A 14,357-nucleotide genomic window follows, 5' to 3' on the forward strand; every position below is an offset into this window, starting at 1 on the left:
ATTCAACAGGTTTCTTGTACAATCAATAATACAATCAAGAGCCAACAACATTCATTTCTGGCTTTACCAAAAGCTTTTCTTTAGGTTAAAAGACAACTTCATAAATTATAAAACTAAACTAAAGTCAACAGGTCTTTTGTACAATCAAGACCCAACAACATCCATTTCTGGCTTTACCAAAAGCCTTTCTTTAGGTTAAAAGACAACTTCATAGTTTACAAAACTGAACCATGTAAGAATAGTCTTACCTGTAATCTATCACTTTCTAACATGTCACATATTAATTGGGTGCTTATAAATTCCAACAATCACTTACTAAACATTGTCTCAAATGACAAATGTACATAGCTACAGGTACCTGCACAGGACCTTTAAGTACCTTTATTGCTCAACAATGGCTGCTAAGGGCCATTCTAATGAATTTCAAGAGAAGCATCAAAGAAGTGAACCAATTGCTCAAACATATAATACATTCAATATGAGCATACATATAATATATAATTCCAGCATAATATGACACCTTTGAGGAATTGGATATCATCTCTAGGTGCTTTTTCAACACATTAATAATCAATATCATATGATTATGATAACCTCGAGGATCCTAATAGATCTCAATTGGATTTTATACTAATTAATAATTAAATAAGGAACTATTAATAATAATAGTTTACAGTTATTCGGTTTTTAACATTGGAGTTTACTACCAATTGTTAGCCATTGCTATATATATATACATATATAGATATACATTTATAAAATTCAAAACACAGCAAGAAATAAATATAATAATTGTACTATCAGAGTTAAGTACTATTTTCACTGAGAGCTTCACAGCTAATCCTGAGATAGCATCTAAAATGTCTTTAATATGTAATATTATGAAATATAACATGTTATGTAGCTTGTATCAGTTTATGTCAACAATATACTGTGTCTATCTATATTAATATGCTTTATTAATTCATTAATAAACACATATCAAAGTATCAACCAATATAATATATATATGACAGTATCTCAATTTGGGAATATAACCACAATCAAGACATATACCTGGACTATGCCTGTGATTGTCATTTATCTGAAATGGGATCATCAAACATATATGTGTACCTATGTAAAGAAATAATAACAATTCTTCAATTCAATTCATGTAGAACAAACACACAAAACTGAACAGTAAGTTTGACTAATTTACTGTGAATTAGCAACAAACTCAGCAATACCATTACACTGTTTATATGTATAACATGGTATGTGTTCTCATGTTCAACCTGTATGTCAACATAGTTGATGTAACTGTTTCTAATCTGTTGATATCCTATCATACTCTATCATAGGCATTAATAACATAACAATAGTTACTCTGTATTTTAAACTAATTAGATATCCATGTTGTTTTATACTTAATGTATTCATAATACTTCTTTCTTAGGTATATTGTATACCTCAATATCGTGCTACATGTCATGTCATTACTCTCGCAAGTTATCGTACATACTAAATCTATTTAATATGTAGAAAGCAATTCATCCAAAAGTTCAATAAAACAAGTGAGATACTGCGTTTAATGGTATGCGTGTTATTAACGTAAATTCACTTACCACAACTTCTAGTCAGAATTACCTTACGGTCGAATTTGTAGGCGGGATTGGTACCGCTTCTGAACTTTTAAAATCACTAGTATTCTGACGACTTAGGCGTAATGCCGGTTAGTCAGGGAGAGAAACACCTCAATGCCTACAATATTCACAATTACCTATCTCTTATTTGTTTTTATAATAATATCAACACTTTCGCTCCAAAACTCCCGCTGCTTACGTTCAATCATCCGTCCTCCACTTGTCAATGTCACATAGATTACTGTGGCTCTGGCCTCTGACGTTCCGTTTCAGGTTACATGATATTGACTTTACCATTTTTAATTAATGGTGCGTCACACGATAGTTAACAATATATAGACTTTCTTTAATCGAACTAATGAAAGAATTAATAACATTCGCACACCATTAATCGCATTTTACAGACGTACAATGATAGCTATGTATGATAATTTAAAGGGGTCTAATTTTAGGAGTAATTAATAAATTCTAAGCATTACGTAAACCATATTTGAGTCGAATAAAAAAAAAACATTGTTCAATATATTTACTTCTTTCTTACCTGATGCACACACACACACACACGCTACACTCATATATACCTACATACTGACGCACACACAAATATATTTCTCTTCATTTTACTATAATGCTAAACATATATATCTATATATATCTGATTGTCTATGTTTTAATAAAAATATTATAACATTATTCGCACCGCCAACAACTTATCTCTGCACAACTCATGGTTGACTGGTAGAAAATGCCATTTGGTGTTAAGTCCGCCATATGTACTTTTAACTTATGTATGAAGTACATTAAAGTTACTTAAATAAAATAAAAAATAAAATCAATCAGCTACTTCTTTTAATACAAAAGAAATTAAAAAAAATATTACACGGAATACACTTCGTTTGATAAACAAATAGTATTTAACAATGGAAGCTTGATAACGTATAAATTTGAAACTAGTAATAATAAATTACTAACCTGTTAAGTGAATAATGTTTCCATATCGCGTTTGTATAACGGATACACTGTTAGTAGTGCATAATTATCTTACATCTATTTCTAAATAACGAGCATATTATTATACTGTGACATCATAATTCATAATAACATGTACGCAATGCACGCAAAACCAATGCCATAATAGATCATTATCTCTAGATCAACTTATTCATTTTCAGTTGCATGCTACATACAAATAGCTGTCTGTTTAAACCTTTACAATACCTATTATAACGGCGATGGAAAGTTAAAATACATATATATATAAAATATATATATATATATATACAAAGAAAAACATATAAGATGCATGCATTTCAAACGTATAATGCAAACCTTGAACATACAAAAATACGTGTTTATGCTACTGGAAGTGGGCTACTTAATGATTCATTTGCAGCAGAACACGTAGGTAGTATATATATATATTATAAAATAAAGTACAGTTATGTTGGTTTAGTTTATTTAAAGTATTAAATGGAATTAAGCAGCTTAACATAAACATCATGAAACTCGCTATGCGGCTCGATTCTAATGAAGTATCTTCAATATTTTTATAAATTAAAATAAGTATTTATAGTTAGTAGTAACAATTTATTGAATTCATAGATGACAATGTACGTCAAATTACACATCATATATTTTATTAATATTAAGAGAGTTTATAAGCGGTAAGAAGAATTAGACAATTAACAGACGTGGCAACGGCTAAACTTGTCTATTTTAGCTATTTCCATAGCATTATGTCGTATGGTATTTTGTTATGGGGCAAAGCAGCTGATATAAATACAATATTTACATTACAAAAGAGGGCCATTCGCTCCATTTATGGTATGGGTTCCAGGGAGTCATTGCGAGAGTGTTTTAAGGAATCAAATATCCTCACCGTTGCTTCTCAATACATTTATGAAAATATCATCTATGCCAGAAGGAATATAGACAGTTTCAAAAGAGTTAGTGATTGCATTAATAAAAGCTTACGTAACAATAACAAACTGATTTTACCTAAATGTCGTTTAGCTAAAGTTAGTAATTCGTTTTATGGCAATTGCGTAAGGTTTTACAATAAAATACCAGAGTCTGTTATAAATCTGCCAGAAAAAAGATTTAAATGTCAAATAAAACAGTTCCTTTGCAAAAAAGCTTACTATAAAATTGAAGAATTCGTTAACGATAATAATGTTTTTATAGAAAAACTTTGAATCCATAGCACTGACAATATTATCTGATTACATTAATAATGAGTGCGTAGCGATATGTTGATTATCGCATGCCTCTTACTTGTTATACTGTAATTATTTATATAAAAAAAAAATATATTAAAAAGAGCAACACACAAGTTTCTTGCTCATTCTTCTTGTGATGAATCTGCATTCCGAATGAGTGGTAGAATCAAAATATGACTATTCAAAAGTGCTTGTAATGAGTTTATTTGAATAAAGATTATTTCTATTTCTATTTCTATTTCTATAACAAATATACGACAATATTATCATTAGAATATTTAAATGCTTATTTTCGGTCTGTCTGGATATATTTAATAAAGCCAATTAGCAGATTATATATTAGCGTGTCGATTAGAGGTAGGTAGGTATTTCTCTAGTGTAGTGAAATGACCTAGCTCTTAGCACAGCCCTTAGTTAGCTTATACTACAAATTAATCATAATGATAAGACAAATTGAGGACAAAACCAAGAAAGATTGAGCAGACGTGAATGTTGTAGATTTTGATGTCAACACAGGGAGTTATTAGAATATGTTGAACGTATTAAAAATAGGTCTAATCATTTGTAAATAACTGTCTATTTGTTATAACATTTAATAAAAAGAAATCATTTTGACATTTACGACAACTCAGAATTCATTACAATTACTCAAAAATAATCAGTAAAAATGGTAAAATTTACAAGTTTAAAAATAATGCAGTTGTAAAAATACAATAAACGAAACATTTTATATGTCTTGTTAATGGGATTGCGGTAATTGTCAGATTATTATTATAAGAATAGTTATATTTCGAGTAAAAAAAAGAAGAGAAATAAGTATAGTTCAGTAGAGTTTTGTAAGTAGTTACAAACACTATTTCTATATTGTATGTTACAGATGGCAGGTGCAGCAAGATTATTAGTAAAATGCAGTTGGCCAGTTGCATATATAATTGAACCATTGCTGACATGTTGTAAATATAATTCAACATGGATTTTGCCTATTCCATTGCACACACCCACTCCCACCTTACTTTCATCGAGATTTAAATTTCAACCATCACTCCAATTTCGGCAATTCAATCCTCCAAGGCAACTAATCGACCCAAAATTATTACAAAAGCGGTCAAAGCGAACTTTTGATTTCCTTAACGGTTTCCCAAAATCTTTTTTTTTTCGCAAAAGAGATAATAAGAAACGGAAAAAACGCGTACCTAAACTTATATTGGTCCAGAATCCATTTACATGGTTAATGTTAAAAATTGATTTTAGCGTGTTAAGAAATATTTGGGATCCCACTTTTATAGAAAAAGAATTTAAATTTGGTACAAAGCAGGTAAGAACAGTTTTTTTAATTATTTGACGTTAGATATAATATGCATAATTAAAGTTACTATTATGTAATCGAAAAAGAAATATCAACATTACCATTTCGATGCATGAGGCGTTATAGCTTCATAGTAATTTTACTATCACATTATACTGAAATAAATTTACGCAATGTGTCATGAAAATAGTGGCCGTTTTTGTCGTGCTATTATAATTAAATTGCTTTTGCTTAGTAGACGTTAGAGTATTTTTGTTTACACAAGTGTTTATGCATGTAGGCTATATCCCGAATCACTCAAGTGATAAGCCAAGGACAATATGCTGAGTTGAATGGTTTGCTGACAAAAGCGGCTCGACAAAGCTTGTTGCGTGAGCTTGAACGCAACTGGAACGAGCGTCAGCGATCCCTGCTGGCATTACATAGAGACGATATTCAGATATCTTCTCCGCGCAAGGTTTATTTTATTAGAATTGCTGGTATGTACACTTATAGGTAACGTTTCATATAGACATTAAATTAAAATTGAAGCATAATGTTTGTCGCAGATACTTCATACATATTTATATATAGAACAGCACCCCGCCGCGTCTGACAGTATTTTCAGGCGGTTTACATAAAGCAGGGGCAGGTTATTAAAAAATTAAATATGCTGCTTTTATAGGGCATCAATATAGAACATGCCCAAACTTTACCTTATTAAAGATCGTAATTTAATTTCGAAAATTTCATAGCTTGCTATTTTACTTTATAGATAAGAAATTTTGTGATGTGGACATGGCGTTCTTGGCACTTAAGTGGACTCCTATAAATAGCATCGATGCTTTGATATTCACAGAAATATTTGCCAGATTTCATCGCGAATATACTCCGCACAGTATTCCAGAATGGACCATTGCTTATTTTAAGGTTACACGGTTTGAAGTGTTACGTCGATAATTATGGTCCAGAGTAAAAAGTGAAATGACAATTATACTTTGTAAAAGTGTTTCAATAAATATATATTATGAATTAATGTTGCCTGTATAAATCATTATATTCAGAACGATTTTGTAAACAATAATTACATAGAGTCGACTGCTATTCTAGTACATGCAACAAGTTTATACCTTGTTATATAACAAAAGGACTAATTAACTTGGTACTTTGAAAATGTGTGCAATTTATAATAATATCCTTAGTAATAGTACGACATACTAAACGCTTAGAAATGGTAAAAAAATAAGGGCGAGTGGTCAGCACTAATATATAAGCTACATATACATTTTAATATACGAGTGCTTGAGATTATATAAATTATTTAATTTTTCTTAGTACAAATTTGTACAAAAATTTTAACATAAAATAACAAGAAATATCTATAGATCTAATATAAGTGTGTAAGGGTTTTCGAGATATCTTTTTAAGAGATTCGAGAATCGTGCCATCGTGACCCCATCGATGACTCTGTGATCCGCAGACCAACTAACTGTTAATATGTGTGCTTTAATCACATTTCCCTCCACGTCAAATCTCGGTAGTACCTGAAAAACAAAATTTGAAGTAAAAAATATTTTTTATTGTGTCTACAAAATACAATTGTAACAACAAAAATAATTATATACCTGTATTTTTCCTAAAGCACCTATTGCGACCTGTGGTGGAAAAATTACGGGCTTTGTGTAAGTTCCTCCAACCTGAAATGAGAATATTTTCAACGTTTTTAATATTGATTATATACCTATAACTTGATTTGTATTTTAATAATTGGAAAATTGACTTACAATGCCTATATTCGAAATAGTAAATGTACCACCAGTCAAATCATTAAGTCCCAGCTGTCCTTGCGAACCCTTGTTTTGTAAAACATTGAGTTCACGTGCTATTTCCAATATGTTTTTATTTTGTACATTCTGAAAAACAATAACTCTTCAAAATATACAGATGCCTTCAAATAACATACAGATGATAACTGCCTAGATAGGCAGGTAGGTCTTCAAAATTAGTATAGTTAATCGCTATAATTCTTTTACATAATAAATCTAAGTTTTCAAGTTACATATAAATAAGAAAACCGATAAGTTATGTAAGTGTTACAAATACTAGACGGTCTGATTATTATAAAATTTAAATATTTAGGTTTCTTTTACCTTTATTACAGGAACTACAAGGCCATTGGGAGTATCCATCGCAACGCCTATGTTATGACTTGCTTTATATATAATATTGTTACAAGAGTTATCTAAGCTACTATTCAGTATAGGATACGAGGTCAATCCCAATGATACAGCTTTAATAATTATCGGCATATATGTCAGTTTCACTCCGTGTTCCAGTGCCAAAGACTTTAAACTCTCCCTCGATTGAACCAACTTGGATACTTTGTATTCATCGGAAAATCCAAAATGTGGTATTTTCTAAAAAAAAAGAGTATATTTTTAAAAAGTGTATCTCGAAATTTAAACTTACGATAAATTTCGAGTCCCGCTAACAGTCACGTGACGTGTGACGTCATTTTACAACGCCCGCTTAGTAGCGAGTCGTCAGTATTTTGTTTTGTTTTTATCCGCCCATTACGTTGAATGAGGGATTCGAAAAATAGCAATCGGATAATATGCTTAAAATAGATGCATTAATGGTTGCCCATTATTTATCAACAAATAGTGATATCGTTGACGCCGAAATGCGAGGAATAAAAATGTAAAGGCAAGTAAAAAACTTTTCTTGCTATTTAGAAAATAATTTATCTGGTTTAAATTGTTTTGTTAAAAGAAATACCCAACTGATGTCATATTGCAAGTATTGCAACTAAAATAGGCAGAAGTACCAAAACTTTTAAGTTTTACGTTATAGACAACAAATATGTGTTAGACTTTTATATCTATAAGTACGTATGTACATCTGTAAATATAGGTACTTCTCTTAGTAAATTTAACTAAATATATATATTGATTTATAGTGGGTTGAACAGATATACTAAATATTTTTTTAATTTTGATTTGTCTTATTAATAAAGTACGTAGGCCGTTTTATTTATTTTTATTTGTAACTTATCAAGTCGGCAAGAGACAGCTTTGGTGATGATGCTATAGGTTACATACAAGTAAAAAGAGCGTGAATCACGCGCGAACGTACCACACGGTACCGTTGCAGTTTAGAATGTAATGAAAACAACCAAGAAGTTTTAAACTAACTTGCGAAGATTGTGCCGCCAACAGAGGCTGTAAACGTACTATAGCATTTTTAATGTGGCTACATCGCCAAAGAGAGGACCCGACGACTGTTATCAAATTTGTTGAATTTTTTTGTGATTATTATAAAAATAACTATTACTTTGGTGGTTGTATTTATGTATTTCGGCACAACACATGATTTTCTAGTATTTGGTTAATTTTTGTTAATTTTTGAAGATATTTATAATTTCTAATGAAACGTAAGACGACGTGGTTCTGAGAGCGCGAGCGGACAGAGCGAGTGTTGTACTATGACGTCACACCGTCACACGAGTCCGCATCGCATGTTTACTTCTATAAATCAGAAACGAATTGATGTATTGAAGTAATTCTTTCACTATACTTTTTATTTTTGACAGAGAATATGGAAAGCTAATATTCAAAATTAATTAACATTCTTCATTAGGCATAAATTCTCAATTGAACTAAAATATGTTCACTTAAAATAAAATCTGCTAGATTTTATTTTCTGTATATTTACAATCTCACAGAAGTGTGACCAAGAAATACGCTTGATTTTAAAGACTATCCGTAAATGTCACAACGATATAGAGCTTAATTACTTAACTGTTAGTTGGTAATACAACTCAAACTCTAACGTAAAAAAAACTGTAATGTGAATTAAATTTTATATTACCATTGCTTCAGTCATCGACTTCACCATTGCTTTCGTAAATCCGGTTACCGGCACTGTTCTATCTTCTATTAAAACTTCTGTTCGAGCCTGTGCACCTGTTACTGATATAGGGACTGCCATTATTTCACTTATTTCTGGAACTTCATTCGATTTATCTGAACTTATATTTAAATGTGCCAAAAGGTCTTCTTTTAAAATTCTGCCATTTCTTCCTGTTGATTTTACCGTACTTAAATCTACCTGTAAATCGAGGTTTTAATTGAAATAAAATGAAATGAAATGAATAAAATGAAACACATTTACGAAATGTTTTTCGTTATTGTTCTCATTTAGATATCAATGTAAAATAATTATTATTTCGTAAGTATTCAAGAATTTGTTGTGGTCATTTTACTTGTCTAATTTTTTTATTAATTGTAATGTACTGTGTGACTTGATCAACCTTATAACATACTTATCATAACTACCTAACTAATCATAACTAACTAACTAGTACTACTAATACCGTGAAAGTAGTATATGAGTATAATATATTAATTTTTGTTTACACTGACATTGAACTGTGTTGCAATTCTTCTAACTGCTGGAGTAGTCAATACTTTTGGTCGTTGATTTACATCTGTTTTAGGAACCTCCTCTGAACTTGTTTCTATACCTGATCCGAGTGACGTACCTGTAATATTAAAAGAAAAATTAGTTAAAAATTATTTCTACTTTATTAAATAATACGACTTAAATAACGCTGTGTTATCTATCTAGAGTTATTTGCAAATAAATTAGTAATTGTAAGAGTTCCGTCCCCTTATATTAATGCTTTACATTCTGTATACTTATATGTTCCGTGACATTTTCGTTAAAACAGTGTTAGTTCTTACATAGACTAATAATAAAATAATGCCTTGAATATTCAATCATTCTATTTATGTATCATTTTATCAATTTAAAATAATTGGAAATTGCACAAACAATTATTAATTTTCCATAGGTAGACTGTAGGCAACGCATTAGTGATACAACGGGTGTCATACGATAGCTGTTGTTGTAAATAACATATATTACGTGTTTACTATTCCAATTACATAATAAAATTACCTTCATTTTCATTATCATCGTTGTCGATCTCGATGTCGACCAGCGGGCGACCAACCAACGCTGTTTGATCAACCTCGTGGTACAATTGTTTAACAACACCATCATACCGGCTGGTAATGGTTACTGCAGCCTTGTCACTCTGCACTTCGCAAATATTGTCGAATTGCTGAACTTTATCGCCAACTTTTACAAACCTAAAATGAAAACGTAATTGCTCTTACTACAATATAAATACCTACATTGTGAACTCTTTCCGTCGTTTTTTCTGTTTCGAATTAAATTAGTTTGTCTAATGTATGTGTTATGAGGTGTATGGACCCTTGACTTCCCTATGTATTTACCTACCTGTTTTAATCGTTGATAGGTTTTAGTTGGGATTATTCTGATTACTCTCTTATTTATGTTAGGCTTAGTGATTTCTTGGTCAAGATTCATTATCGGGGTAGATATTTTTATTTACTTAGAAAAACAAACTTTACATAAAACATTGATACTGTATGTAGTGTGTATGCTCGAAGCCTTACCATTCTTTTATGACAACTTCTCGTATTCCCTCGCCAATGTCAGATAAATTGAAAGCGATAATTTTGTTAACAAGTTGAGTTGTATGAAACTGGCGCCACTGTACATATGCTTTTGTTCTGGAGTATCGTAATATGGTATTACAGCATAGCAGATTACTCTTCTGTAAAAAATATGTGATTTCTTATTTTTGTCTTAATTCCACTGTACTTTTTTTTATATTTCGGTCCATGTAAGTATGTAAGTAAAGTAAGTATTTAGGTACATATTCCTAATTAACAAAGTCGATGGTAATTACATTAAATACAATTATATTTCGTATATAGCGTGTTTATATTTGCTGTCTTGATAAGCAGATGTTTGAAATATCAGCATACTATTTCGTAATCGTTATCTTATTGCTTGCTTATCAGGATTGTGTAGGTATATTTGTTTTAAACGTTATTAATGTTAATTTCATGACCATGTTAAATATTCGTAACTTTTATCTCCGGTTTATCATAATTGTAATTTTAATTGTTAATACAGATATTTTTATATAGATAGCTGCTATGGATGGATGATGTATCTAAGTACTTAAATAACCTAGCTACAGTAAATATTTGTGTTTTTTTACGTAAATATTCAATATAAACGTCAATGAACATAGACGTAATCGTGCAAAATACATGCGTTATGCAGACACATTCTACTTGTCGAAGTTGTGTTTGAAATAGTAAATAAGTTAAGTGTATCATTTTTTACTTTTCTGAATTAATATACTTAGATAACCACTTCATGGAATAAATAGGTAAATGTTGGGAGACGAACTGTTAGTATTACCACACATAATATAATATTACATATAATATAGTATTACGGACTAAAGTTAGTAAAACGGGCTATTGTAACGCCATTGCTAACAATTTTTCATGTTAGGTCGACCTCCATGTAATCTCCTCTGGAAGCCATCGTGATTATTTGCTGGTGAAGTAGTCACGATGTGCTAACTAACCTAACTTCATACTCATCCTATTATCCTCCACTGGAGCCCCGCCAGCGTAAATAGTTAACAGGCGGGAGCATTCCATTATCATCAATAAAAAAATACTTCAGTATTATATGATTATCTACCTATTTTGTTAGCGGCGACGACTTACAATATATGTAATATTAAGAAGTTTAAGTAAGATTTTATTTAGGTTATTTTTTTAAATATTTAATGTATACTTACGGTGCTATATTTCAACGAGCACAATTTCTGAAATCTATGGAGATTTTTTAATGTCACTATACACTTTCTCGTAAGAAACGACATAATTATACAATCACAAACACAAATATATCTACTATTATTTGAGTAATTTATGTCTACAGAATTAAATTATTGTAAAACTATTTTTACTGAGCATATCGAGGACAGATGCCGCTAGCATTGTGACGACCGATGTCGAACTAAATAAACGCTATCGTATTATCAGCGTAAGAGCACGATTAACATTTTAACTTTAAATAATACAATCAAGTTGAATTGTAAGTAGTTCGACGCGTAAGTATCAGAGGTCACAGTTTGTATTAGTAATAATATTAGATAGCTATACTACATATATGAAATCCAGAAATGAAATAAAATGGCTGTAAATATTATTTGGGACAAGTAGGTAGTAGTTATTGAAACCTATTTTGTGTACAGTATTATGTAATGTGTTTTAAATGATAAATATTATCGGTTAAAACCACAGGCAGGTTAAAAGTACCTACAAAAGGTGTTTTTAATTTCTGTTTCAATTTCTAGTTAGTTATAAAGAAATGCTCTATATGAAAGTGAGTTCTAATTTTTGTATTACACTCGACCAGCACTTAAATAGGAAGTAAATAATTCGAATACGCTTTAAACTTTAGTATCTATCTATCTATATCTCTATTTTCTTTACAATTCATACTGGATTGCATTGGTTTCGACCGATATAGAGTAATAACAGAAAAAATTAGTTTAAGGGTTAGTTAATTCAATAAACATATATAAAGCAACTTTACTAGTGTAGATATAGATACACTAGACTCAACAGTACGATATGCTGCAAAAAGCGTATTCCTATATCTATCGGTTAGAATTGAATTTAGTAGTTTATACATATAGTATATACTGGAAAAACTATCGGATACTAAGGTAATATAAATATTATCGTACTTAACGTAAAAGTGACACTACAAAAGGAAACCACACAATAAGCAATTGTTTTATTAAAGACATAATAAACATGTTAATAAAGTGAATTAATACAATAATATATATTCGATAAATGTAATGATGAGATGCAGAGGGCAACCTATAATAGAATAACAGATTACTGGTACAATAATAATGGTAAACGCGATGACTCCTATTATATAGCTAACGTGTATCACAGAGGCGCTCTTACGCGAGTATGCTGTCATTGTTTTAGTTTTTACACTTGCATCTAAACCTGTCAAGATTTCTACACAAAATATCTTTTCAATTGGAAAAGTGTCATATTTATTAAGCTATCATGTGGTCGCGGATTGTAAACTTATATAATATCGAAATAAAATAAAAAGAAGACATATATTGATATTGTACACACCAATACCTTTTATAGTTATTCATTATTAATATCAGTAAAAGCATTACTTTTACTGCGATATGGATAGTTGTAAGATATTTTTAGACGAATTGTAAACAGAGAGCTTCGCAATTCACTTAGTTGCAATAATATATCTACATATTATTGCAACTAAGTACAATTTCCACTGTTTTTGCATTAATTACAGATATAGGCAACGGGTCAGACAAGGTTAGGTATAGCCCTATATTTATGTTACGAATTACGAATAGCAAAATGTATGAGCTTCATTGATACCAAGCCCCTCTACAGACTCGTATAAAGTCTACACTTTTTTTTGTCATTCTTGAGGTAGTGTAGTAGTGTATCCAAATAATTTCGTATACCACTTATATACTTATGTATAAAACAATATTATTGGAATTTCGCAAATATAAAAATTCTATATTTTACTGTACATAACAAGAATTTAATGAAAAGGTATACTATGTTAGAAAAGAACTAAAACAATGTTTGAGCAGATTGCCTCGCGCCTTGAACAATACTAAATAATGCCGATATTTATCACATTACAACTGCCTTCACGTATTATTTTTATGGTTACGAAGGTATTCGAAGAATATGCTTACAAGATTAACATTTAAATGAAGTGTTATATAAAAATACCTTGTAATCTATTTAGTTCAGTATTTTCTAAGAATTAACACTATAATTCACGATTTAACGTTTTGAGGGACACCAATTTTCTTATTAGAAAACTTCTAATTATAATAGGTATTTCACCGGGTATTAATACATAGGTGAACCTATTACGGTCTCTTAGAACATATAACGGAATTAACGCATTTTATTAATCAGGTTGTCTAGAATCTGCTCGGCTTTAAAATATATAGATACTTAAAAAATAATATATAAATATAAAAGAAAAAGTGATATTTTATAATGCTATATGTAACGCTAATGCTCATTCATCACTTTCAAAATCAATTTATATTATATATACACATACTATTTGCATCCCATAATTAGGTAATTTTGTCCACGCCAAATTTCTTCTCTCATGCTCAATTTTATATTCAATAACTAATTACGTAGTTCATTTATCAGCCAATTTACTATTTTTAATAATCATTAAGTCATATTTTTTTGGAATTGTATAATTGTTTTAAAAAATAATACC

At 30.2% G+C, this 14,357-nt stretch overlaps 2 protein-coding genes across 2 annotated transcripts; one reads left to right on the top strand and one right to left on the bottom strand.

The window, feature by feature from the left end:
- Positions 1-4,092: 4,092 nt before the first annotated feature.
- Positions 4,093-6,165, top strand: LOC131854954 (m-AAA protease-interacting protein 1, mitochondrial). Its single transcript, XM_059206141.1, has 4 exons — positions 4,093-4,597; positions 4,722-5,159; positions 5,431-5,629; positions 5,905-6,165. Exons 2-4 carry the CDS (start codon positions 4,722-4,724, stop codon positions 6,087-6,089), a joined length of 822 nt encoding a protein of 273 aa, XP_059062124.1. The 5' UTR covers positions 4,093-4,597; the 3' UTR covers positions 6,090-6,165.
- A 100-nt stretch (positions 6,166-6,265) lies between these two features.
- Positions 6,266-12,155, bottom strand: LOC131854952 (lipoamide acyltransferase component of branched-chain alpha-keto acid dehydrogenase complex, mitochondrial). Its single transcript, XM_059206136.1, has 9 exons — positions 11,827-12,155; positions 10,616-10,776; positions 10,092-10,285; positions 9,554-9,672; positions 9,000-9,239; positions 7,280-7,546; positions 6,914-7,042; positions 6,755-6,826; positions 6,266-6,673 (listed from the first exon to the last, which is right to left on the bottom strand). The coding sequence occupies exons 1-9, from the start codon at positions 11,908-11,910 to the stop codon at positions 6,509-6,511; spliced, it is 1,431 nt and encodes a 476-aa protein (XP_059062119.1). The 5' UTR covers positions 11,911-12,155; the 3' UTR covers positions 6,266-6,508.
- Positions 12,156-14,357: the final 2,202 nt, after the last annotated feature.

The sequence above is a fragment of the Achroia grisella genome, unplaced genomic scaffold (assembly GCF_030625045.1).
Source record: "Achroia grisella isolate CSIRO2021 unplaced genomic scaffold, CSIRO_AGI_Agris_v1 utg126, whole genome shotgun sequence".
Lineage (NCBI taxonomy): Eukaryota > Metazoa > Arthropoda > Insecta > Lepidoptera > Pyralidae > Achroia > Achroia grisella.